This window comes from Pyxicephalus adspersus, chromosome 11, assembly GCF_032062135.1.
Source record: "Pyxicephalus adspersus chromosome 11, UCB_Pads_2.0, whole genome shotgun sequence".
Lineage (NCBI taxonomy): Eukaryota > Metazoa > Chordata > Amphibia > Anura > Pyxicephalidae > Pyxicephalus > Pyxicephalus adspersus.
Window position 1 is genome coordinate 27,502,175 of NC_092868.1, and position 24,810 is coordinate 27,526,984.

Sequence of the window (24,810 nt, forward strand, 5' to 3'; positions counted from 1 at the left end):
TTTCAGTTTTATTACGTTTAATTTTCTTTACAACTGTAAACAACTTTTAAAAATCTCCATTTAAACAGATTCTGACCAGGGGAAACAAAATAAATGGTAATGAAAAAATACATACATACTGTTTTTATTTATTCCATTTTCTATTTTATTCTCAAGCATTTAAAGTATTGAATCTGTTTCAAAAATACAGTTTTTTTCAGAATACTATTGGGGTTTGTGTTTAAAGAACTACAACAGCCAAGCAACCGTGCTGGACACAAAGGAGAAACGTTCCATAACACAAAGTAGCAAGAAGAAACTTGAGGATAGAAAAGAAACCAACTGTCCGCCTTCATACACTTACATTGTGCAAAACCTGTGTATTTGTATCAGTGGATAAACACTCGGCATATATAACAGTCCATACAATTCATCGGGTTTATATTGGTTGTACCAAAAATATAGACTTTATAAGGACTGTAAAATTATATCTGAGTTCTTTTTACAAGATAGTTATCATGGAGCAAAAATGCTATTTATTAAATTTTATATAAAATTTTAATATTGATCAGGTTACTATTTCTAGGTGACAAATGACACAAATTTTCACTGATGTACTTAATGGCATTTTTTTTGTTTTTGAGAATTAGACCTTCTAGTGATTAATTATGACACAGTCTTACATATTGTACTTTGCATGCACTTGTGAACCACTGCATTGAGGTGTAACAATGATTAGTAATCACAACCAAATAAAAAAGGTTCATTTTAAAAAAAGAACTCCATACAAAAGGGACATTTTAGTCAAAAACATGATTTGCAAATAGCCATCTACCTGTTGCCATTATGAATTCTGTTTGGCAGAAAAAATACTTTTCTATCACATGATTGTCTTACAACAGTTTTAAAGGTCTTTCTAATATGGATTAAGTATATAACTAGCCATTGTGCAAAATAAATTGTCATCTAAAACAAGACGCATTCACATTTATAGTATAACGCCTTGAATTGTGGAAAAATCTAGTTCAAACATAACCAATTTCAGATTACTGAGAATTCTAGCCTTGAATGGAGCTCCCTTTTAACACATCTCCTGTAAAACCAAGCATTTAGGATCACTTGTGCAGACCACATAATAACAGTGTATTTGTGTGTCCCTAGCACATTATCTCTATGTCCTCACTTGTGTTGGTGAGGTGCCCTTCAAGAAAGATTACACAGTATGTGCGTGCAGTGAACATGTCAAGAACCCATGTTCTGTCCCAGGCTTTTTAAAAATTACCTAATGGAGGACAAGGAAGTGTTTGTTTAGAATTCACTTACACCATCAAGTGCTCTTTGAAAGTATGGGAAACTTTAAGCAGCAGATCATTTAGTTAGAAAAAGTGCTTAGCACACTGCTAATATTTACCATTCAATCACATCATCATTCCAATTTTAGGTGATTGTATGCTCAACATCTGTACAAGCTCTCATATGTTAAATCATGGCTTCTTAACAATTAGTAGTATACTTTTTGACTGTAAAATATGTCCAACACATGTTGATCTCAGATCCTGAAGTATGGAGATAGACTTAAGACTTCTACCGTATAAGGGTAAGCAAGAGAAGCAAGACCAGTTGTATCAGTGGGACTAACTGAAAATGGCTTGCAGAGACCTGATGATTCTCGGGCCATGTGGAGATTAACAGTTATGCAATAAGAGGGTTTCCAAGAACAGGAAGTGTATGTTACTGCATATAAAGATTTTACTACATGCTACTATGTGCACCATATATGTTCATCAGTCAAAGTAGGAAGAAGATTGCAATGGATCCCATCTCTGGTGATATGACTCAGGATGTTTAGATGTCCTAATATTCGCTATGCTAGGTGAGACATCAGCCCATATATGACCATCTGTACACACCGTTTCTTCGTTTACTTCCTACTCAAACAATGAACAAATTTTTCCAAGTAACAATATAGGCTGGAAAATATGCACGATCATGGGGGAACCTGGATGATCTAGCAAACCTAGAAGGTTAGAATATCAATCACAATTGTTAGTAGTCAATCATACTAAACGGTACCTAACAACCATTTAAGGTTACATAAACCATGGCCATAACCTTTCAATTTTGCAAGTAAAGAAAAATCAGGCTGGTTGAAATGAGCAATACTAAAAAAGAAGCTACTTTCAGTACTTCGGATTACAGGAGATCAACAAGTGTTAGATTAAACATGATTAGATGATAATCTATCTCCCCGGTAATAATGAATGTGTGCTAATTAATTGTTCTATTTTACATATTTTTGGTTTGTGTAGAAAAGCAATATCTAATATAGTTTGAATTCTGGCAGACTACCTACCCATAGAAAAATAGATTATCTTTACAATAAAGTATATTTCTGCATCAAAGCAAAGTGCAGGTTTTTTTTTTTTCCAAATGACCATATAAAGACTTTAAAAATATATTATTATTTTTATTATAGCTCTAACCATTTTTTGTGCTTCCTTCTTTATTAGGAAATGGATTTTTTTTTTTTCTGAAATGAGATTGTCATTTAGAAGGAAAATAATAAATAAATAAGTTAAAATATATACTACCCAACATCCATATCAAATTACACACACTGGCTTATCCTGCATCCTGGAAAACCGATCTAACCCCCTATTACCCCTCCTTGCATGTATTTCCACACCAAGGACGAGGGCAATACATGACTGATGTGCAGAAGTGTTGCTAGACAACTATGGGCCAAATAAGTATTTGTTCCTCATAGTGTGATGGCTTCAAATGCAACTATTATGACCTACATGATTGATGCCAACACCATGCCTTTTCCAAAACAGATCCTAAGCACAGATACTATAAGCACTCAGAGGCTTCCTTGGGTATTCTCAGTACAGTGTGGAGATAGGAAGTCACCAAAGTCCCTAATTGTTGGACCTTACGTTTGGGTTATTGCAGCAGTAAAGCAATGGAGTGATGGATTCTTATAAATTCTATGCCAGACAATACTGGTTTCCAATAAGCTTTCCTTTTTAGTAATAAAATTGTTCTCCCACCCCCAGAGACTTAGAAGAAACATGCACAACGGCTCATCACCTACTGAGCACCTCTGGTTACAGAAACATCTATAAAAGCCTTTACAGACCTGATAATATGGGCAAATACTTACAGAAGAGGAAGAACAAAGGCACTAGTTTATTTAAAGGTGCAAGACAGAGACTGTGGTATGATAAAAAAAAAAAAAAAAGTTTGGCATAACAGCACAGCAAAGTATATGGGCTACAAATAATCAAAGAAGGTGATCTCAGGAGACTGCCAGCTACTTCACAAGAGAATTGAAAAAGCTTAAACAATGCTACTAATTGCCTGTTCATTTCTGCTCTTTCCAATGTAAGTGCTGCACAGCATGGCTAGAGGCAGAAAAAGAAGGCTGGCAAACACACGGAATAGTCAGGTTATCACTGGATCATACAAGACATTGGTTTTGGATGATGAGATTGTAGTATGTGCAGCTTGCCCAGGTCTCAAGTTTGGGGACAGCGGCAGTGGAATAAAAAGTGGGTTACTGCAATAAGTTACAGTAAAAGCCAAGTTGCCATCAGAATTTAGGGATACTCTAATTGTGAACCGAAATTACAGTGGTCATATTTTAGAACCACCAGGCCTCCTGAGATGGAATTTAGAAACATTGGACCCTTTGAGATAATTGTATCACATAGGCCTGCTGCTGTTGTAAATAAAGTACTTACCTCCAGTTACATGCTAGTTTGAGAACATATAATAAATAGTGTGATAAATATTACTTTACTTCTAATTCACTTAGGCGACATTGTCACGTTTTAGATTCAATTTCTAAGCATATCTAGTATGGAAAGCTACAGAGACATTTTTTTGACATTCGAGGCTCTCATTCTGATACACTATTGTCTGCGTGACTTTCAGAAGAAAAAACAATAAGACAATAAGTAACTAACTTGAAGAAAGAAATATCCAGTCTAAGCAGCTAAGTGTAAAACATCAGTTCACACCGACATCTTGTACCGTAAATCAGAAGCTGAGTCTTTCACTAAATATATTTCCTTATAGTCAAACAATGAGATTTTTTGGAAATACCAAGAGAAGTACAGATTACCTAAAACAACATCAAACCAAGCAAGCCAAGAACACTTAATTTGTAACTGAAATGCTTCCTAAAAGCATAACCAATACAGTTGACATGTCAGGGTATATTTCATTTCATTTTTTTTTCATTATGAGCAGACTATGCACAGCCGGTGTCACAATATATTGTGACATTGGAAATTTTATAGACTTTTCCAATTTTTTTCTCCTACATTTTTTGTGTCTAATGGTGGACATACATCATACAATTATTTTTATAAAGTTTTTTTTATCTATGTTGCCATCGTAGCTGCCATCGGCTAGCTATGTCTAAAGGGTTAAATGCTAAATTTTCCTTAAGGGTACTTCCTAATGTAGTAAAAAATAAGCTTTTCAGTTGTAACCTTTTTACAAACCCTTACATGTGGTATGCATGTATTGTTATAAAATTGAGAGTCAGAACTTTTCACAAATACCTAATACATATGATATATACACACACAACATAGTAAACATTATGGCACACACAGCTTAGAGCTGTTTAAAGTTTGAATGGGCGTTGTAGAAAGAACTGCGGTAGATCTCATAACTAGAGAATAGAAGTTTTTGAAAACTCCTGCCTTAACAAATCCTGAACTGGGTTCAAACTTTTTCCAGCTTGGTCTGTGGATGACCAAGACATTAACCTTCAAATGGAAATAAGATATTTTAATTAAAACATTTGTATTAAACAATGGTAAGCTACCACTGAAACTAGTATTTACTTAAAGAAAAAAGGTGGTCATAGACATTAGTTGACCATCTACTGAACAAGACTGGGTGACTGAGTTTCTAATAAGAAGACACACCAGCCAATGTTCATCAAGGGAATAAAAATTATTTTATGGTAACTTTTCCTCTGATAAGCCAACACCAGAAAGACCTAAAAGATTGCTGATGGGCTCAGCAGCTACTGGGTGGTAAGGTGGTGCCTAGATGTCACCCTGCCCTGTACTTTCTATGACTATCTTTAATCAAGACAACTCGTTCCTTAGTTTTGCTGTATTTAGCCTCAATACTGAATGGCTCAGAACTTCTAGAATAGTCTTTTAAATCTGAGAATATTTTATTTGATAAAATGTGGTAAAAAACCACATTCAACCAGTGAAAATAGTATACATTTCAACTCTGCATTTCTAATCTCTTCTTTACTTGTGATTGCAAGAGACCCCTGCAATCAAATCTGTGTACATCCAGAATCATTTGAGTGTGGTGCCTCAGAAACTTTTGGGCTTTAAAATGTATGTTTAGCTTAAGCTTGAGGAAAGCATAGAACTCCTGTTAGGTTATTACTGCTATCCAGGGCTTTATTCCTCTTACTTACTGGTGCAAACTGTTTTACCAGACTATCAAGAGCAAAAAAACATATAAAAGGATGTAGATGCAATTATAAACTTTAAGCGGGCCTTAGGTGATGTAGTAGGTTTCAATTCATTGCAGAATAATAGCTTACCCCATAGAACATCTAAAATGAAGATTCAAGCAAGCTATTCCCATGGTTTAGTTATTGCTAAACAACATGCTTTTGCATCTAGTTTTCCTTTATACAACCTTTAAATGTTACTATTGTGATTTGTCTTTTTGTTCCAATAGATAAGCATCACATGTCCCTTGGGTTTCAGGTAATTTTACCTTTTATCTAGTGATTTGTCCAAGTAATCCTGCTATAAGTATAAAATTTCTACAAAACTTTTTTTAAATTGCCTTTTTATTTAATATTGTCAACGGCAATATAACATTGAATAAAAGTTGTTGCATTAAGATAAAGACTGTGTTTTATAACCCGTTCAGACCCAAAAGTGCAATTTAGTATCGGATAAATCTGTTATGTCTTATCTTAGTGACTGAAAAAAGTGTATAACTGAACAAAATCATTCATACCCCTTATCAATTGCTGGACAGAATTTATTTATTCATAGTATTCTATATTTATTGTATGGCTTGTACTAGCTGGAAACACAAGTTACACAGGTATGTTGGCTAATATTAAATATTTATCCTTTCTTAAAAAAGCCATCACAATGCCACATAGGTAGTATAAAGCATGGTAGTAAGAGTCATTTGTGAATAACATCCTGTGCAATTATAAACCACTATCCCTGCTACACCTATAATTAAAAAGTAAAAAAAGTGCACTCACATGTTCAACACATGTATCGTTTGTTTAGGAAACTTTAAGAATGATAGTATAACAGAAGAGGACACAGAACACAAAGCTTTACTAATTATTACAGGGTTGCAATAATTGGTACAAAGTGCTTCATCCACAAAATACTTCTAAGAAAAACATTAGCAGAAAAACAAAGACAAGCACCAAAAGGGTTCGAATGTAACCATGTAATTTATGATCTTTATTGCTTACAAATATATTTTTTTAGGATAAAATAAATATATCTATACATCTATATTATATACCTCTATATATTTTGTTCTCTTCTCTGAATATATTTTCTTGTGCTAAACATAACCATAATTTGGCAGCTTTTAAGGAAAAATAGAAAAATAGGTTTTTTAGGTTACACCCTCCATTGCACAAGACTAGGACAGGCCTTAGGGAGGGTTACCTTTTTATTTGGCTTCTCTGGCTTAAGCTGTATGCAGACACACAGGTATTGTTACAGGAAATGATGATTAGTGATAGAAAGAGTGCTGTAGAGACAGCACAGTTTGTTCTATGGAGAGGGGAGGGGACAAGCTGGAAGCACCCTGCTGTGTCCTCCCCAATAGGAAAAAGCAGCTATTAGTGTAGTGATCTGGCATGACTGATTAATAAAGGATGTTGGGGGACAGCTGTACAGCCCCCTGAGTTTTCACCCAAGGTGAGAATGAACACATGTTAGAGTGAGGATATTATTAAGCGGATACTATGAAATAAGGATGCATTTATTTTAGATGAGAAAACTTCACAATTATCTCACAGTTATGCTACAAATTTTACTGGCAAGGTTAGTAGAACCCAGGTTTAATTCATGGAAACAGGTAAGACAATACGACCTGAGCTGGCACTGATCAGTTGTCTTTGAAGTGCAAACTCCAAAACTCTGCATGTCCTAAGACCACACTGACTGCATGTTTGCTTGGAGTCAGTATTACACTATTTAGTATAAGTATGCGCTTTCAAAAAGTAATGTCAGCTCCCTAATGTCATTCTTAACCGTTATGGATTGTCCAAAATATATAAATGGTAACTTGTTTCTCTCATTGTACATTTCCTTTTCGAAAGCAGCTGTAGGCACAATCTTAATTAAATTTACTAAGGAATTTGATTAAAAAAATTGTTCAGTTTGCAAAATTTTAGCTTGCTTATATCCATGTTATTTTATTCCTAACTATGACTAGCATAGGAGACTGCCACACAATAAAGCATCTAAATGTATGCTTGTTAGATTACCAATACAGGAATAATTAAGCAGGTAGTATATTAAAATAATGTAATTCAGTTTTAATGATAGTTATTATGCTATAACAATCATGATTTTCAGTAGTGAAAGCCAATGACAGATGAAAATAGCAGTCATATGAATGAAACAATGAATGTTAAAGCAAAATAAATGAGTGAGATTTAAGTGAATTTAGCCTACTGCACAGCTATTACAGTACTTCTGTATTTTATTTTTATTATTGGGGATCAAAACAGGATCAACATTTGCTATAGTCCTTTTTAAAAAGTTGCTGGATTCTGGGGGAAATATATAGAACATGCAAGATGCAGGATTAAAAGTTTTAAGTGCTTTTCTGTTTGCTTGTTTCTGACTAGAGAATGAAAGACCACGATTAATAAAAAATGTCTAAAAAAAAGACTTATATTATTCAGACTCCATTATTATCTATAGCAAATCAAATCTTTACAGCACACTATCAACATATATACAATCCAGACCTCCACACTAACAATCATATTTTCTTTTTTGCATTTTGTAAAGAGTGAGAATATAGTAAAAGATCAAAGGAACTACCAACAGTGGTCAAACAATCAGTCCAATCCACAAAAGTAGACAACAATTGGACCTGCACAATTTATGACAACACATTATAGTAAATTGACCTGTGACTCGCTAGAGTTGATGTGTTGGGGTGCTATTTAGAATAAATAAATGTCACAGGAATATGTAAATGAGCTCTAAATTAAAAAATATTAAAATGAAAACAAAAGTCATTTGTCTAATAAAAAATATAGCAATTGTTTTTTTGACAAATCAGTGAAATCCTGCATGGGAGATTATTAGACCAATCATGGTACATATAAAGCCTCTAACATTATTCCAAAAAACTTCAATCTTAAGTAAAATAGCTGTATATCTATTATGGCTTTTCATCTGGCAGTTTTTGTGATTTTAAACCACAATAGTTGGTAACAAGCTGTGTAATAGTGTGCCAAATGTTGGCTTTTCGTGTTTCTTTAAGCATGTTACAACCTGTATTTAAGTTTCCCAGAACCAGCTGGGTTGTTATATAAGCTGCAACTAAGAAGAATGAAGCAAAAGTTGCAAACATTGAGCTGATGCCAATAGTAACCAAATATGTTTATCTTTACAAGAAATAAGGGAACTGTTTTCTTCCAGTGATCAAACCTATTGGATCTCACTATCAATGGAGGGATGGTCTGTATTGCTCATAGCAATGAATATTATATTTACCCGACTTGAAGAATTTGTCAACAGACAACCAACCTCTTCTCCGACATTATTATAAACAAGTGATGGCTAGATCATGTCATAAATGAACAAAATAGGCAGATTAGATAAAAAGAGAAACTCAAAGCATTAATATACATGCCAGTGATGTGTATTACAAACCAATGCAGATCCACTGTAGCATAACAACACTTCTAAGGGAATGTGACTATCCAGTAGTTTTTTCATTACAAGGGTATCACATAACATGTATCCTTCAACTGTCAGAATAATTTTATTATTGTTACTAGATGATAGATATCTTATGACTTAAAAGTTCACAAACCTATATATCATTATCAAACCCAGACTGTATACTTTAAGTCTCTGACATCCACTATAACATGGAAGGTTGACACATGAATGAATGATTTGATCATTATGGGTAAACAGAATGAGAATGTTTTGAAGATATGGTATATGTAGTAGAAGAGAATGTGTGCTTGTGTATTGGCATCAGAAATAAAAAAAGATGACCTACAACGTTGCTTTAATATTGTTTTAGCTTTAACTACCCTGTACCTGAGTTTCATAAATCAGTGACAAATTATATTTGGGTTACAGGTTGTTTTACATGGGCATGTATACACCATAAAAATAAAAACCCATTGTATGTCCAAACTACCTATGAACAATGTAAGCTATCCAGTCAAAATCACCTCCATGCAGTATCTTGGTTTACCAAATATCTTTCTCAGGGTTTCACTGTCAAAGACTCACAGAAATTTCTGTGTATGAATGCTAAACTTGAGTCTGTAATACAAATCATGTACATGTCCATTAATATAACAGGAGACTCAAGAATACAAAAAGGACAATACATCTTAACATGTGTCAACGCAGCCTTGACAGAGTAAAGAACTGTTAAGAAAATATTCTGCAAATAGCAGTATTTATAGGGTGTTGAACCAGCACAGAGCTGGTAGTGTAATAAATGAAGTAGTGACATGCATTGTATGTGAGTACACTGGGGAAAGTGCAGACTGGGCAATGTATTGCTCATTTGACTAGCTGCAAGAGTTAAATATGCTCTCCTCCATTTCCTGCCAACCTCATACACCTGGGATCTGCAGGCTTCTATGAATAACTTTCACTGTAACAGCAGAATCGTCATACTATAAATGTATTTATGCTAGTTTAAAGCCCACCCAAAGTGCGTCTCATATATGGCGGAGTCATCCACCAAATCTATATATTATCCTCTATAAATCTTTCACCTATTTACACTGTAAAAACAAACTTCTTTGCAATGTATAAAAAGCTTTCATAATGCTATTTCAAGCAGGACAAGACGTAGACTGAAGGTGCCCATGGACATTAGATGGAAATCCCCCAAAACCTTGATAACCTTGTCTGATCATTTAATAAATGTGTTTACCCCATCCTGCTCCCTAAACTAAACATAAACAGTCCCCACACAGGCTGGTCCGATTTCTAGCCTGATTTCTGTATATTCAACAACCCTGTGCTGTCTTTTAATGGCTTAAAATATATGATTTTGTAAATCTTATATTCTGAGGAACTTAAAAACAAGTAAAATTCCACCAGTCTTATGAACAACATTGGTCAGATATGAAATATTAGTACAGTAACTCCAAGCATCAAAGGGAAGCAGTGCAGGATGACTTCTGCCTGGTTGCTATAGCCTTCATACATCTGGATGATAAAGATATCAATTGGGAATATTATGATATTATTAAATAAAAATAGCACAAGACACATCATGTTTCACTCTACAAAAAATGCCAGCTTATTTAGAAAGGTAAAGTTCCCTGTTGTGATTATATTTTAAATTACTGATTTACATTGCTACACATCAGGGAAGTCCTTGTACTTTACATAACTGCCTGGTTGTCAATAAAAAAAACCCAAACATTTATTATGCCAGGATGTATTGGTCAGATTTGTCTACCTTACATTGTTAGTACACATCAGCTAGATATGAAACCAAAACAGAATGTTTTCTGTAATAATTTCACCTTACTATAGCTTGCAGGATGCCAAGTGGAATCAAAGGCCGTACACACATGCTTTACCCCAACAGATTACTTTTCAGGTTAGATTATTTGTCCCTATTAGGTTTAGAAGTTTTCTTTTTCATTGTGCTTAGTTAGTCTTGAACAAATGTCTAAAAAGGTCTGCACATACATAAAAGTCAGCACCATTAACCCACCATATTACACATTCATGCAAGCAAAACGTATGTACCTAGATAAATGTCCATTACAAATGATCTATGGCTGGAAGGCACAGGGAGAGGAGGTCATTTTGCCTCACCCAAATTTAACCCCTGGATGAAGAAAACACCGCAGTGGAGAGATGAAAAATATTGGATTTTTGTTCACTTTTCATTAAGAGCAAATGGGATGAAGGGAATCTTTACTTGATTTTAAAATGTTTTTAACCTTGTCATTTAAAAAAATAATCTAAAAGACCTCTCGATCATTACACCATCACAGGCATTACCTACTACCAATCTCTACATGGGTTGGGCATGTTAAATATATCACTATTCTTCTGTATTTTTAATACCAGTTTCATGCTGTTGTTGGCCCATTTTCCTTGCATGAATTGTGTCAACAAAGAAGAAGGATGCATGCTCACAGGTTTTTTGGAACATGGATACCAGCCCATATGCCTGGTGAGTCATGCCGTTTTTATGGAGGAGGCGTCTGCTCATCGCTAATGCCCCAAAACCCATTAAATAATAAACAATTACAATATTAAATTGTGAATATCTCTTAGACTATATAAAAATTCATGTGGTATAAACTAGTGGTATGAAATTTTTTCATTTTGTATGGAGCCATTGTGGCTTGATGTAAAACCACCTCCACTGAATACAAAAAGTGGTCTAGAAGAATACATTTAAGCAAAGATTGTTTGCCCCTCCCATGTGGAAAGGTTATTTTTTGTTTTCTTGATTACAATAACATTAAGAAAGGATGAGCAGCTACTAGCAGTCTAGATGCTGTCATATTCTACATCTCATGATGATCCTAATTTAGCAGCAAAAAGTAGTTTTATTAGTAGGATAGTGAGATTTCTTACATGGTTCCATCTTTGCAGCAGCACCCATTTAGGTTTCCTATGGTCTTTTAGGTCCCCAAACTGCCCCTCTCCTAGCCATACTCGGTTCTCCAATGTCTCAAGCAAATGCACAAATAACAGTATCCTCCCCACAAAAATAATTTAACCTCTGTGACTACATATGACTAAAATTTTGATTGTATCAAAATAGATTGCAGGTGCTAGTCAAACAAGGAAACATGTTCTTTTATTGACAATTTTAGGCACTAGCAAAAATTTTCAGGCACATTGGCTACCTGGCACCTGGGATTTGCCCAGCCCTGCTAGTAGCAGTGTCTCTGACAGCAACCACCATTTTGCTGGAGAATACCTTAACGTCTCATCACTGCTTAGAATAGAGAAGTGTGATGAAATAACAAATGTAAAAATTTTGTCACAGTAGTGGTCTTTGCCTAGAGATGTAGAACAGGACATACAGTTTGAACTAACAGTCAGGCCCAAATATTGGCAATTCTTGCATGTTGAAGAGAAAGTTGTTCAAGATGGCATACGACCCCATGTTAAGTCTGGCCTTTCTGACTGACACAGCAATGCTGACACGTTCTGTAGAATTGTCAAGTCATGAAATTGTCAAACAACATTTGGTCATGTATTCTGTACAATTATAAACTTGTACGATTTCATGAAACTCTGACCAGGCTACTGACAGGCTGCCCATCCTCATCTTAATTCAAATACTGTAATAACACCCTGCAGTCCTAACACAATGTTTGCTCCAACCTTACCTGCTTGTTTAAGTGCAGTCATGTTTACATACCAGCATATTCCTTTCAATATATACATTTTTACACCTTTTATACACCATGTTGCATCCATTAACCCATTTTCTGACAAACAGAAAAGTAAATCAAAAGAAGAATGCAATGCTACTAATGAGTGTGCAAGGAGGAATATCATATACCAGGAAATTAGCTTCTAAGTGTTAGCTGGTGTATTGGATAGTGCCCGTGTTCATATGATAGAAATAGCTTTGGCTTCCTTTTCCTCTCTTCTGTTTGTCCCAGTCACTGATGACGCCTCATGCTTTGTATCAGTCAACGTAGCACCCTTGTCAAGCAGAAAAGGAGGCCCTGGTGGAATGCCGAGTTATGGAGGAAGAAAGCAAGCTTTAAACAAAATGTACAATGGCCTGCTCTCCAGTGGTCCCTCATCATTCATCTCTACATTTTGTGAGACTTATCAGTGAATAAGGGCCGTTTTTAAGGGGGAAACAACAAAAAGGTTGGTGGGAAAAGATTCTTGTGAAGTTGTGTTAGCTCGTGCAACCATGTGGGAAAGCTACACAATTTCTCTGTTCTTTACAAGGCTCCATGCTGTGACTCGTATTTTGACAGGATGTTCCGGTAACGAGAGAGTTCTTGACGGATTTTGGCAACCTCCTGGCGCAACACTGCGTTTTCTTTCTCCAGAAAGGCTGCCCGCACCGTGATCTGGTTTTCCTTTAACCGACGAGCATCTCGAGAACGTTTGGCAGCTTCATTGTTTTTGTACCGCCGATTCCAGTATTTTTCATCCTGGGGATTATAAAAAAAAAAAAGATACAAAATAAGATTGGCCTCTACAATACCCCTGTTGAGATGTAGAACAGGTTACTCGAAATGAGGGTTAAAAAAAACACTCCTCTTAATATGTTCTTTACACGGGATACATATGTCACCCTATACAGGATGGGATAAGTGCAGTGACCTGTCCTTATCACAAGAAACTCCTGCACAGAAGCAAAGTGAAGATCCCATGTTGGATTGCTACAAGGAATTGGAAGAAATCCACATGGGACAAGATTTAGGTAACAATATGCATGTCTCTTGTACCTGGATTTTAGTTTTAAAGGCACATTCATAATGAATATTTAGTGTTGTCAGACAACAGCACATCAAAAAATATTTGCTGTACTAGTAGGGTCATAAAAAGAAGAAAAACATAGCAAAATGTTGATGTAAAGCATTCTTTTTTAAGAATTGATATACTGTCTTTAATGCCTCCTAATGCTATATGTTTATAATGATCATGTGATTAAACCTTTCCCTGTACTAAAAGAAACAAAACTAAGTTAACAACTGATTTTCATCCTGAAAATGTAAAAAGGTTATATTTATAGCAAAATGATCTTTCATGTAAATGAATGCTACACCTCCCTGCCAGCAAATGAGCTGTAAAATAATAGTAACAATAATAATAATGACAAAAGTAAGATAAGCTTCCAGAATCCATGACTAACTAGCACCTTGTAAGACAATTTAAAACCTGTGAGAATTCACCCCCTTCAACTATGGCCCTTGGGGGTCACACATGATGTTCACTATATTAAAAAAACAACAACAGAGGGTTCTCGAAGACAGCAGATTTTTTACAGAAAATGATAGACATAGACTGGATATGCTACAGATGTGCAGGAGAAACATGATACATGAGACTTGTAGAGGTCACAGGTATTACCCCTTTATAAATCAATGCTCCCAGTATTACCCACAGAGGTCTAGGGGCTCCACATGCAAAGTTTGGTGCATTTCACATATTGGTATTGTATATCCTCATAGAAGGAGTACTTGTAAGAAACCAAATTCAATCCAAAGCAGGCATGACTTTTAAATGGTATCAAAAAAAGATGTAACTTTAAAAAAATGTGGGTCTTCCATTATAACAATAACAACAGCCTCTATATAGTCAAGCGTAGGTCCATCTCATTATCACATTTTGGGGATTATAGGAAACCAGTCTGTCTTAATTCTGGTCAAACAACCCCGGCAAATGGCTGCAAGACAGTAGGTCCCGCTGTCCTGATAAACAAACAATTATTCTAATTTTTTGTTGAGGTTCTGATACAACATCTAAATCAAAACGCCTAATGTTTTGTTAGTTAGTACCTTCTGTTCTTCTGGCACCTGGATTTTTCTAGCTTTTTTCATAATAGGCTGAGGTTTTAGTTCCTCTTCGGAAAATCGATGTTTCCTAGGATCAAATGTCTCAAGACCCGGTACACTGGACAAGGCAAGGTCAGCAGGGTCGGGGTCAAAGTTCATCATTACTTCCACAGACTCTGGGTCAACAGGACTGGGACTTTCTCTGGATAAAGGAGTCATCTGGCCTGGTGTGGCAAAAAATAAATAAATATTAGCCATAAAGCCAACAGTTTACAGTTAAACAAATTACATTCGTTCTTTCACATCTTTCTATTCACAAACCCTGTTTGAGACATTCCCCTTAAGGGAAAGGCTAAGCCACATAAATTCAGAAAGTGACATGGGAATGGGGGGTGGATAAGAAGTATTCTTGCTTTTTTGTCTGTCACTAACGGTTGCTATCCACCTTTTTTATAGGTTCCCAGGCATGGGGCTTAATTGTCCTTGAAGACGCAAGGACATTTAATTGATGTTACCTGCAGCTGTCCCTTTAAGGTAAGTACTAAAAATGTAAACAAGGGAGCATAGCAAAAGCAAAGCCCCCAAGCTGGCATATTCTCATGTTGGAAGCTATGAATTTCTTACACTCCCTTGCCATTCTAAGACCACAACAAATATTATTGTGGTTGGGGAGATGGCTAGTGTGTGACCCAGATGACTGGTGACCCAAAGCTTCCCACCACTCCATTATAAAGTCCAGTGTGTAGGCTGTGGAGCCTTTTTCTCTGATGTCTAAGCACAATCTTATTGCTTGTTATCCTTTTATTGTTTTCTTGAAGGAAAAGAAAAAACAAAGTAGGGCAAGTGGGAGATCAAGAGTTACTTTAACCCCACACCTAATAAAATTTGCTCCATTATTATTACTGAATGAGAACCTTTGAAAGTGATTGCAAGCATTTTCAGCTCTCATGCTGTACATATGGCTCGCCATTTTTACATTGTCAGTTCATTGCTAGTGAACAAAAAATTAAAAATCATAGCCTGTATGATCAGCTTTTGTTTATAAAAATATGGTCCAAGGCAACAAACTGTGGTTTTCGCCAGCTTTTACTGAAAAGGGGTTAAACAGCTGTGCTCATGCATATTAGCAAAAACATCACAAGTGAACTGTAAAGAGAGTATCTAGTAGGTAGAACAAATCCTATGGGTAGCAGGCATACATCTGTGCAATGCAGTCTAGATAAGCTGTAAATGTTATATGCTTGAGTTCTGCAGCGACTATGCTGGCAACTCAACTGTACAAAATTCAGATGAAGCCCTGAAAATGGAAGACATGTCTATTTTTATTTCCATCCTCTTCTGCTTGCAGCAGATACTCCCACGCTAACAAAACGGAGGAGCTGATGAGCTTTAGTACTGCCTCTGAATGTGCAGTACTTGTATACTTCCTCAGTAAAAAGCTTTTTAACTCTATGACTGCTGATAATAACAATAATAGGAGTTTTTTATTGAGCTCCTTAATGGGGGTCTGGAGCCATTATATTAAGTCAGGCCAAAATAGGTTGATGGCCATAACATTTCAAAATGTATTGTCGTGTTTAGGTAGACATACACTGTATATTCTAAAATATTTTTTTATCTCCTATATTTACACATCACCTACAGATTCTACAGAGTTATACAGAATAAGAACGGCCATTCATATTAATCCACGTCCTGGGACATTCTAAATCATAACATTTCTAACATACAAATTGATTTGGATCCTTGTTACACTGGAGAAAAGGCAAACATCAAAGGGGAGATTTCCACAGTGGAAAATTGCTAAAGAGTCCAGCACTGCAAGGCAAAAGTCCCAGCCTAACATCCACCAGGCAGCCATACTGACACCCCTAGTCCATCCATACATATTAAGTATCAAGAAGTAATAGTTGTCCTAGATGGACAAAAAAAACTATAAAAAGGATTGCACAGGTGCCTACAGCCATCATCATTTGTTACATTTCTAATATCTGCACTGACTGCTTTTTAGTTCCCATCGGCCACTGCCACCTCCCACCCACAAAGGAGACTGGATATGATAGACTTTGAAGGTCATCCGGATATTCAACACTAGGAAAAGCCAATATTTTCCCCAATTCCAGCTTGAATGCAAAGTCCCTAACTCCCTCACAATGACCTGTATGGAAAAAGTAGGTGGGGTCATCATACCAAACTTCAATGGACTTTAAATATAACTGCAGATGGTATACAAAAGGTTACCAGCATGAAAATCATTTTCAAGAGTACCTATAAGCCAGTTTACAAGACGTAGCTGCTGGTGGACCACATCCAGAGAAATCTGATGAACACTGCAATATCTAAGGAGGATAAATCTGTTCTACAGAAAAGGGTGCAGCATTCGAATAGACTGCAGAAAGTTGCCACCAACCCATAAAATTCCTCCAGCATCAACAGCAAGGAAAGGTGGGATGATGGTGAAGAAGTTGCAAGTATATAAGGATTTTAGGATTCAGTGGCTGGAGTCTCCATCTGTACATCTACATATTATCATCAATGAGCATTGTCATGGCCGCTTGTCAAGGCTACATTCACTTTATAAGGAATGTGGCAGAATGTGCATTATACTGCAATGGGGCAGTGCACAGAAATTGCCACAAATGCATGCAGCAGTCCATTGCAGCAATACCGATTGTGAGAACGTCAGTCATTGTTTTCTATACACTGATGCTGAACACTGTCTGAGGTACATAGTCTTTACTGTAAGCGAATGTGACAATTTAACAACACAGAAAGGAAATTTGAAGACAGGCACAGAACAGGAAAAGCATGAACAAGCACTTCCATGGTGAGGTCACCAGACATTTTATTATTAGCTGTAGTTTTTAAAAGATTAAAAATCATTTTAAAATAACAAAATGATAAAGCTTTCTTGCTTGTCATGGGTTATCATTATCACAATTAAAAACAATCACTGTCCCTTTCTTCTGTGGTACCAATTAGTGAAATAAATGGGGAACATTTAAACAGAGCTGACCCATTATGTATCAATGATAAGAATAAATATGATATAAATATACCGGGATTTCCCAGGGTCAGGAAAAAATTGCAGTCTCTGTACCTCCTGACATACTGATACTTTCAGAATTTAGTAAGTGTCAGGAGCCCGCAGCTATAATCCTAATATTACTATTTCAAGGGAAATCAAGGGAAAAATTGTCAATTATGCTCTTTGCTGCACAAATTCTGGTCACTTTTTAATATTATTATTAATAAACCGTATTTATATAGCTCCAACATATTACGCAGTGCTTCACATTATTAGGGGTATTACGCACAAACCTATGTTTATACATTTTCCAGTAAACAACCAAAAACTGCAATGTCAGTTCTCTGTGGACTGATCTTTTAAATGTGAGACTTGGTAAATGCTGCAGTACTATGTTTTTTGTGTGCAGCTTGACTCATGGAATACCAGCTTAAATCCTGTACAATTACATTCCGGCTTCCCTGGTGATTAGCAAGCCCAGACCATGTGGATGAACAGCTGGGCTGCTGTCATGTTACTGGGAGACATGGGAATGCACGTGTGTAGGAGGATCACATCACACACTGCACGAGCTAAGACACACACAGGATGAGCTGCATGTTCTTACTCTGTAAATCCACACACACCCATACACACAGGACGTCTCTTTCTTGGATGAACATACTGATCCTTGCAGTATTATGGTTATCAAACACGCCCAGTGCAGACTGTGACATGGAACAGTCAAGAACTTCCTGGCATATCCTAAATAGGATTCATGCATCGAAACATACTGTACTTTAAACTAAACTATAAAACAAAGACTCCACCTTCAATCTATTTATTGGGACACAGTATGCTAAATAAATATGGTAAAAGACTATATATAAAAATAAAAAACTGACTATTGGGAACTCTGTGTCAGTACATCTGATGTGCCCGGTGCTGGTAGTGCAGGCAAAACATTAAACTGAAGAATGCAAATAAATTTTATTTATATATACATTATCATTTCTATTATTATATTATAATATATATGACATAAAGGACTTGGGCTGTGCATAAAGGGACATGGATGTCCAATTAGGAAAAGGAAAGAAAATTGGGATAAACATGGGTAGCGTTCGACTTTCAAATTTTAATTGATTTCTCCCCACTGGGGGATTCACCTCCTTTACTTGTGGTGATCATTGTAACAAAGACAGAATGGGATGGAAATTGTGTATTGGTGTATACACACACACACACACACACACACACAATGTGAAATGTGTTTCTCCTTTCTGTATTTCCAGCATGCAATCATCAGACACACTTTTGCCATTTCTGTAATGTTCAGTATAAGGGGGATTCAGTATAATTCATGGGGTTTTATTAAAAACATCAAGGGTCAAAAAAACATGAGAAAGACAATCTGACTGAGGCTTATATAAATTGTATGATACATTCACACCTTGTCATTTTTACACGTTTTCTGAATAACAATATTTCCCTTTACATTTTACTGCAGTTTGGAAAAGTGTTGTTAGAAGTATTTGAAGGTGCATTACATAAAAATTACAATAGGAGTAAATACACATGCATTTTTTAGTTTTAAAACTTAAACTGTCCATGTTTAACAATGTAAGAGATATAAAATATACCACGCTGCATTTAACACACAAGTATAATGTGTGAATGTTCTTTCATATGATGGGGGGTGTCAGTGATCATATAGGTGTCATATGATGTACAAAGGCCTGACTAAAATATTGGGGTGTCAATCACAAGTTAGGGCCCCTTGACGTGTACTTTTTTCGGAGAATAAAATCGATAGGGGACAGATGGGTAAGAATAGGCCCTTAGGTCTTGTTTCCATTCATGGGAAGATGTGTTGCCATACATGTTACTGCAATGTAGGACAATGCAAAGCCACCTGCAAACCTTTCTGTTGTGATGCAGACATTGAATGGGGAGAAACACAAAAACAGAAATGTGTGCAGTAATTACAGAACGCACTGCAGAGCAATGTCTAATATGAATGTAGGCCTAGCTATCTATGTCTCCTGTCCTTGATTACTGAATAGAATGTGAAGTGAACAGCAATACACTACACATTTCTCCTGCTGCTAATGTACTGTATTCCTGCCATGATTTGTAGCAGCTCCTATGGGACATATATGTTTCTGTCATGACTTGTAGCAGCTTCTATGGTACATATATGTTCCTGTCATGATTTGTGGCAGCTTCTATGGTACATATATGTTCCTGCCATGATTTGTAGCAGCTCCTATGGGACATATATGTTTCTGTCATGATTTGTGGCAGCTCCTATGGTACATATATGTTCCTGTCATGATTTGTGGCAGCTTCTATGGTACATATATTTTTCTGTCATGATGCAGCTTCTATGATAAATATATGTTTCTGTCCTGATTTGTAGCAGCTTCTGTGGTACACAGGTTACTAATAATATTAACCTTTATCTATAAAGAGCCAACATAATACACAGCGCTGAAGGTCACAATGTGTGTATAAGTAGAGCACAGAGAGCACTGTGTGCCTTCAGTGCAGGGTCAAGGTCCTCAGCCTGCACTCAGGTGCCCGGCCTGTCTGTGCACGGGACTCGATGCACTAATCCGGTCTCGTGTCGCTGCACTGAGAGGCGTCCGCAGCAGCAAGCCCGGCCCTCCCACCTCCCATCCCTGGCCTGGCACATGGCAGCTCCTGCAGCCGCTCCCCGTGAGTGGATTTCCCTGGCTGGCCATGCTCTATGGGGAGGGAGGGCTGTGTTTGCGGTGAGCATTGCACATGGAGCTGGAGTGTGAGGTGGCCCCAGGGAAGGGAATGCAAAGGAGGGTGCTAGAAAAAAAAAAAGAAGAAGGGAGGGGACGAGAAGTGAGAGGACTTGTACAAAGAAAGCCGGCCGAGCGAGACTAATTGATGTGAAATCCTAAATTCCTGGGGGGGAAATGGGAGGAGGAGGGGGAAGATGGATGCAGGAGCAGATCTGCTGCCAGCCTTCTGCAGAGCTTATGTGGGTAGATGTATGCCCACATAGGAATGCTATTTACATCCACCTTTATTATCGTATGTTACTACATCTTATTTATGTTGTAGAAGATGAATGTTTACATATTTTTTATTACATGCATACAAAAATTGTATTTAAAATATTTATCCCCAGTCTGGGGATTTATTAGGAGTTACTAGTATTATAATGAAGTCTATAGAAAGCTGGGTCACCATGGTGACATCACTACTGGCTGCCAAAGGGGTCATTTCTCGCAGTTCTCACAAGCGGCCCACTGAGGCTTCATCTACATGGACATTATAGGAAGGCATTTATGGCACTTTATACAAGCATTTAAAGGTGATTTAAAGCAAACCTAAAAATGCTTTGAAAAACAAAATCTTTGGGGGAGTTGCAACACATTTGTCAATCCCCCCATTTTTTCCCTATTAATAGACAAATAAAATGTAATACACCATCCACCTAACAACCTGGGAGTTATAAAGGAAAATTCATATTTTCATATTTTTTTTAAATGCAATTTCATTTATGTACATAACTCTAATTGAAAACTCAACATGTGATTTAAAACCAAATCTGTGTATTGGCAAACTACGAATGATGTCACTGCCCTGACCCCAACAAAACAGCATTAATTATAACATTTTACTTGGTTTTCCAAGGAATCGTTACAATAGTACCTGGGCAGGGTTAAATATGACTTTCAATGCGTTTCATGGGGAAAACTGCCACTTCTTCAGGGATAGAAGCATTGTATCATGCAACACATTCATTGGGATGGCTGGACAGGTGACTAGGAAGGTGCAACTATCGATAGGGAAACATCACATACATGTATAGCAAAGCTAGGTACATCAGGGATAAGCCACTGACATGATCATTATTAAACAAGATTTATATAGCGCCAACATATTACACAGCACTGTACATTAAATAGGAGTTACAAATGACAGATAGACACAGACAGTGAGTGACACAGGAGGAGGAGAGGACCCTACCCTGAGGAGCTTACAATCTAGGAGGTGGGGGAAGTAACACAATAGGAGGGGGATATGTAGTGGTGGGAAGTAGTGATGGTTTCAAAAGACAGAAGAAGATGGGTGGGCAAGTTTAAAAAAAATGGGTTTTGAGGGCTCCTTTAAATGAGCAGAAAGTAGGAGCAAGCCGAATAGGACGAGGAAGACCATTCCAGAGAGTCGGGGCCATGTGTGTGATGAGGTTATGAGTAAAGAAGTCAGTAGTAGGTCATTGGAGGAGTGAAGAGAGCGGCTAGGGGAGTATTTTTTTTACAAGGTGAGAAAGGAAAGTCGGACAAGAACTGTGCAGGGGTTTGAAGGCAAAGGACAGGGGCTTGAATTTGATTCTATTCTATGGTATAGTTATAACAGTCCAACAAAGATGAAATAGAGCATAATCATATGACTCCTTCCTGAGAAGACTTCCATCACCTGTCAAAGTGAATTAGCAACCTTTCCAACTTTGACATAATAAAAAAACCTATAAAAGGCCATAATGCTTTTTTGGCCCTTTTTAAGCGTTTCAAGGTGTTTCAAACGCTTATAAACACCTGTAAACTCTTCCACTTGTTTTCAACAGAGGCATTTATAAATACTTGCAAACACCCCCATTGATTTCACCAACTCTAATGCTAAAACCTCCCCCACACTGTGAGCTGCAGCATCTGAGAGGGGAGAGTGTTAGATACAAATGAAGGATTTAACTCAGTAAGGGAAGAAAAAAATATTTATATTTCAATCCTTGTGCCTCACATAGTAAATTAATTTGGGATTAGTTTAGACGGTCCTACTTAAAGAAAATCACCTTTTTGGCTCAGCAATTAAGCTTCCTTTGTCAGGTCTCTACAGCCAGAACTTAAAGCTGAAGTAAGCAGGGGACCAACCCAAGGTGCAATAAGCTCATCAAGAAAACAGTAAGGGAAAACCAGGAGGTAGTAGAATCATCACAGTAAGCAACAGAGGTGTGCGTATCACAAGATAAGCTGGCTAGTATAACAAATTACTTTTACAAGCTAAATAGTGCATGTTTTTTTTAATCATGTGTTTAGCTTTTTTCTTCCTGGAGTTCCACTTCCACAAATTATGAAACCAGACTCATCTAATATCTTCCATGGTATGGAGACCACTGATGGTATGCTCTGTATTCTGGTTCAGTAATTGTACGGGGCTCCATGGTTCTGGTAGATCAAGCTTAGCATCTCCTGGTAATGAATGACATGCCCCTGTATTAAGGCCTATATCTGGTGTCAGTGTCATCCTCAAAATAATAGTCTTTTCTGTAAACAAGTTGAAGGGCTCCCTTGAACCAATAGGGGTTTTCCTTCCTGTACTACAGGTTGATATTATGGTGGGCATTGCTTCCACTGATTCCCGTGGATCCTTAAGCAACCCTTTTCTTTTGTGAGTGTTTAAAATTCTACTTCCCAAAACGCACTATTCAGTTTATAAACAACTTACCAGTAGCTATTCATTTAAAAACATTTACTCCATTCTGTCCACAGAGTTCCAGGTGGGTGCTGCCAACTGAACAGCATAAAGAAGGTGAATCCAGACTGTCAACCACAGTGTACACATCAAGAACACCTCTGTTCCATCTATGACAGTTACATGCTATTCCTCGCTGCATGGCATTAGCTATACAGTCAGTTATGAGATGATAGTATACTAGGTTGTAATATGGTATATTTGTTACCATATGGTTCAGGTATTTTATCCCTCTGGATGTTGGAAAACATGCCATCTGGTCACCGGAAAAAAAATATACCTCATAGAACCAGATGATTTTGTCAACATATTTGAACAGGCAAACATTAGATATTCATTCAATATTATTAGATAAAGGTGATATACTTGAACACATGACACACAAAATTGACATGGTGTATTCAGTGTTCATAATCCAAGGTACAGAAATGCTAATTTGTCATGAGAAAATGTCCCCTACATTTCCTATAACTTTATTATTGGAATTGAACTAAGGTGTTCCAGATTTGGTGCCAGAGACTAGAACCTTCTAAGGTAGTATGCAGATGAAACCTGCTTTTTTTAAACATCAGCTCCCAAGGATCTGGTGTTCGCTGTGCTGTTGACCTTTGCTATGTCATCATGACAAGATCAAAAGATCTACGGCCCTATTGCTGTCCATGGTCTAGTCAATGTCCAGGTAAATGATCGATATCTATCAGATATTCCAAGTTTACCTGAATACCACCATGCACGTGTTGACCAGTTTTGTTCAAATATGTTAAAAAAGTCAAAACATTTTATGGGTTCTTACTCAATGATTTCAGTAACTATAAGATGGGGTTAGAAATGGAAAGGATTGCTTAGCTGCCACCTTTTGAAAAAAGGTCAAAATTTGAATAACACAAAGAAAGGATTACATGTTTGAGAAATAAGTGTGTTTGAAGCATTCATACGACTAATATTGCAATGGGTTTAGCGGTTTTGTGCCCCACCCCCTTCTATAGTGCCCCCCCCTTCTATATAAACTTGGACAAGATAGTTCTAGTTGAACAACATATGCCTCTAAACCAGAATGTGATTAGGTACAATAGCAAAATGTTATGTACATGGTCTTCAAAAGGCAACAGACATGCATTTTTGCTGCCATTTTACCTATTCATCACACAATGACAGTGTCTACTGATAGCCCAACACCCTACTAAGCAAGATAAAATTACCCATCTATGTACCAAAGCCACCGCCCTAATTCATAAGTATACCTGAACTTTTGTTTCAGATGATGTTGGAACTTATGTGGATGTATACCATCATTCCCCCAAACCACATTTGGTTTGGACAGTGTTGCATATGGCAACTAGCTGTTTTGGAAAAAGCAGTGGTAAGCATACCTTGTTAGTGGAGCTATTGGTAAAAAATCTCTAAATGAAACAGATTTAAATTATGTAGACAAGTCTTTCTTCAACATGGGGAACCCCTTAAAAAAAACAGAAACCTTTTAGGTCTTCTGTGAACCCCTACTATAAATACTATATCCACAGTTTACAGTACTTTAGAATGATGGTCAGTG

At 36.8% G+C, this 24,810-nt stretch overlaps 1 protein-coding gene and 1 long non-coding RNA gene across 2 annotated transcripts in view; one reads left to right on the forward strand and one right to left on the reverse strand.

Moving 5' to 3' along the window:
- Positions 1 to 24,810, reverse strand: part of DBP (D-box binding PAR bZIP transcription factor) — a 47,842-nt gene continuing 23,032 nt past the window's right edge. The window contains exons 3-4 of the mRNA XM_072427021.1: positions 14,744 to 14,964; positions 1 to 13,393 (exon numbers count right to left, since the gene is read on the reverse strand). Coding sequence (XP_072283122.1) covers positions 13,178 to 13,393; positions 14,744 to 14,964 — 437 coding nt within the window. The 3' untranslated portion in view covers positions 1 to 13,177. The remainder of the gene's footprint in view (positions 13,394 to 14,743; positions 14,965 to 24,810) is intronic.
- LOC140341346 (uncharacterized) lies at positions 13,387 to 18,784 on the forward strand. Its single transcript, XR_011922854.1, has 3 exons — positions 13,387 to 13,665; positions 15,197 to 15,274; positions 16,385 to 18,784. It is a non-coding gene; the product is annotated as an uncharacterized lncRNA (long non-coding RNA).